Source organism: Papaver somniferum, chromosome 4 (genome assembly GCF_003573695.1).
Source record: "Papaver somniferum cultivar HN1 chromosome 4, ASM357369v1, whole genome shotgun sequence".
Taxonomy (NCBI): domain Eukaryota; kingdom Viridiplantae; phylum Streptophyta; class Magnoliopsida; order Ranunculales; family Papaveraceae; genus Papaver; species Papaver somniferum.
This window is the reverse complement of record NC_039361.1, coordinates 139,488,562-139,491,558: the sequence shown is the minus strand read 5'-3', so window position 1 is coordinate 139,491,558 and position 2,997 is coordinate 139,488,562. Positions and strand designations below refer to the sequence as shown.

The 2,997-nt window shown below is 36.9% G+C and overlaps 1 protein-coding gene across 1 annotated transcript; it reads left to right on the top strand.

Moving 5' to 3' along the window:
* The first annotated feature begins 255 nt into the window (after positions 1-255).
* On the top strand, positions 256-2,467 carry LOC113274310 (double-stranded RNA-binding protein 3-like). The gene is made up of 3 exons (XM_026523730.1): positions 256-737; positions 837-1,056; positions 1,150-2,467. Exons 1-3 carry the CDS (start codon positions 492-494, stop codon positions 2,091-2,093), a joined length of 1,410 nt encoding a protein of 469 aa, XP_026379515.1. The 5' UTR covers positions 256-491; the 3' UTR covers positions 2,094-2,467.
* Positions 2,468-2,997: the final 530 nt, after the last annotated feature.

Here is a 2,997-nt window from a genome sequence, read left to right as displayed (position 1 = left end):
GATTGTAAAAAAAAAAAAAAAAACTTAAGTTACTACCAGAGTTAGCGAGTCGATTAACATTCATGTCAAACTTGGCCCATACATTTATAAATGAAAACAAAAAACAGCCCAAAATCACAAGTCCAAAATCTAAATCGACAAAAACATGCAAACAAAAAGATGAAAAAAATAAAGAATGAAAAGAACTTTAGCTTTTATACACAACAACACCATTAATGCTACCATTGATGACTCTGGTTTAGTGGTTCTCTCTCTCCTCACTAAAAATGGTGGAAAACTGTGCTGCATTGGGAAAGCGTGCTTTAAACAGAGCCAAGGAATCCAATTTCTTCTCTCAATATAAAAATAATAATATGAAATATAAGTTGAATTTCTAATTCTCTGCAAGAGCTTTCCTCATCAAATGCTAAAACCCATGTGAGAAGTGAGAAATCTGGTTTGATTTAGCAAGTGGGGTTGTTTACTTCTTTTCTTTAAATTCTTCCGGAGGTATGTACAAGAATCAGTTGCAAGAACTAGCACAAAGAAGCTGTTTTAATCTACCTTCATACACATGTATACGTGAAGGACCTGATCATGCACCGAGATTCAAAGCATCAGTAAACTTCAATGGGGAAGTATTTGAAGGACCATGCAATTGTACAACACTTAGACAAGCTGAACACTCTGCTGCTGAGGTTGCTCTTAATACTCTTTCCATTAGAGGTCCTTCAAGATCTTTAACTGCCAAAGTCATTGTAAGTATTATAAACAAAATTTTACATTTGAAAACTCATATTGTTGCAGCGTACGTGCATGTTCTTAAGTAGTATCGCACATTTAATTGTCTTTTATAGGATGAAACTGGAGTGTACAAGAACTTACTTCAAGAAACAGCTCATAGAGCTGGACTTAATCTACCAACTTACACTACCGTGAGATCAGGTCCAGGTCATTTACCTGTTTTCAGTAGTACTGTTGAAGTTGCCGGTATGCTTTTCAAAGGGGAACCAGCAAAAACTAAGAAACAAGCTGAGAAAAATGCTGCATTGGCTGCTTGGTCTACTTTGAAACAGAGTAAGGGCTTTCTCATTTAGAATGATTTATTTTATTTTACTGTTTGGCTTTTGTTTTGCTAAATAAACATGGCCCTGGTTGTTATTTATGCAGTGCCAAATTTGAGTCTTTCCTCGTCTTCGCTGACAAACAAAGAAACTACTGATAGTAATGAAGAACAAGAAAGAGTAGTTGTTGCAAGAGTTCTATCAAAGTATAGTCATAAAGATGAAACTAAGCAAGGAAAACAAAGGATTATGAATCAAGCAAGAAAAGGAATAGTTTCAGGATTTAGCGTTAACAACAGCAAATGTAGATATGGCACTTCTACTGAGAATTCGATGTTATATCAGCAGTGGAGGTCTATAGCTATGTCCTCAGATTTCCATCCAAGCCAATATCAGAACAGGGTCTTTGCTCCTCTTCGTCCAACAACGGTAAGACCGACAGAAAACCCGTCTCTGCTCACACCCAACAAATCAATTCCAGTACAAGTTAAAACCAATCTTCAAGTCAATAAACAAGAAGTCTCAGTTCCCATACAAGAACATCAACAAGATGAAGAAGAATGGCTTCATGGGAAATCATTTGTCAACGAGAAAAAACCCATTGAATGTGACCATCTTAATCAAGCAAATTCAAAGCCTAACCCAAACTACCAAATGTGTACTTATCCTCCGCTAATTAACAATCCAATGCCTGATAGAAGAACAACTACAAAACAAACCCATATCAGAAGCATTGGTTATGTCCCAGCTCTGCCTCCTCCTCCTTCGATTAGACCATCTCTTGCAAGGTGCATGGCGCAGACAACATTTTCGTACCCTAGAGATATCAACACCTTTGGATTTCATCACTCACATAACATGGCTCCATCAGTTAACATTAGATCAGTGGTTCCAGTTTGTGCTGCCCCACCGCCAATGATGCCCACATCATTATCATCAAATGCTTCAAAACCAAGTAGGATTCAAGAAGTCTCATCTTCTCCTTCGGTTTCAGCTGCTAAAACTACTGTCACCACCCAACACACTGTACAAGAAGTACAAGAAGCTTAGCAGAGACCCGAACAACTTACAATTATGAAGAAAAAAAAAGAAGAAAAAGAACCAGATTATACTAATCACCTTTTGTTTTGAGTCCAATAATTATCATATCAAATGTGGCAATTTGTTTTGCTACATCATTATTACACTACTCTTTGTTTCATGGGTCTTCTTCTATTTCAGATGCCACTATTTTTCAAAAAAATATCCTAAAATAATTTTTTGAGGACCAAAGTCAGAGAGCGTTAGTGCAGACATTAATTGGATTTGCAGAGATTGGGGGGAGAGGATAGGGAGGTGTGGACAGATGAGCTATAGACATTAAATGTGGTCTGAAGAAGAAACTGATGCAGTGATAAGAACGAAAGCAATTTATTACTACTAAATTCTTGTCTTTCGCCATTAATGCTGTCACCCAGTAGAGAAGAGAGCAGGAGGGAGCAGAATAAATAAGGATAGGGATCCCCCACTCTGAATCTGAACTAACGTGTTATTAAGGTGAAGACAGTGTCTTCAAAGAGTGTTTTACGAAGGAAAATGTTCAAAAAATCAGTAAAAGCAATAGCAGTTTGGTTGTTAAAAACTGCCACTGTGATCTTTTGGTAACAAAAAAAAAAAAAACGCTATTAGAAACGAAGAACTAGAGCCCAAATAAACTTGCTGCCTATGAGGCCCTCTGGTTTCAATTGGGATCTTTACCTGCCAGTTTCTAAGCATAACCGGAGCAACTTATAGATCCAATCAACTTAAAAGCACAGATGTATAATAGTGAAATGAAGTAGTAAGCTTGCGGTGCATTGTCGAATACAGTGTCTGAACAGATTTCATGTATACAAAGACAAAAACAACTAAGAAATCAGACAAGCAAAAAGAAGACAGAGTAACATATCCAATATATGCATCTTCAGTAAAGTTT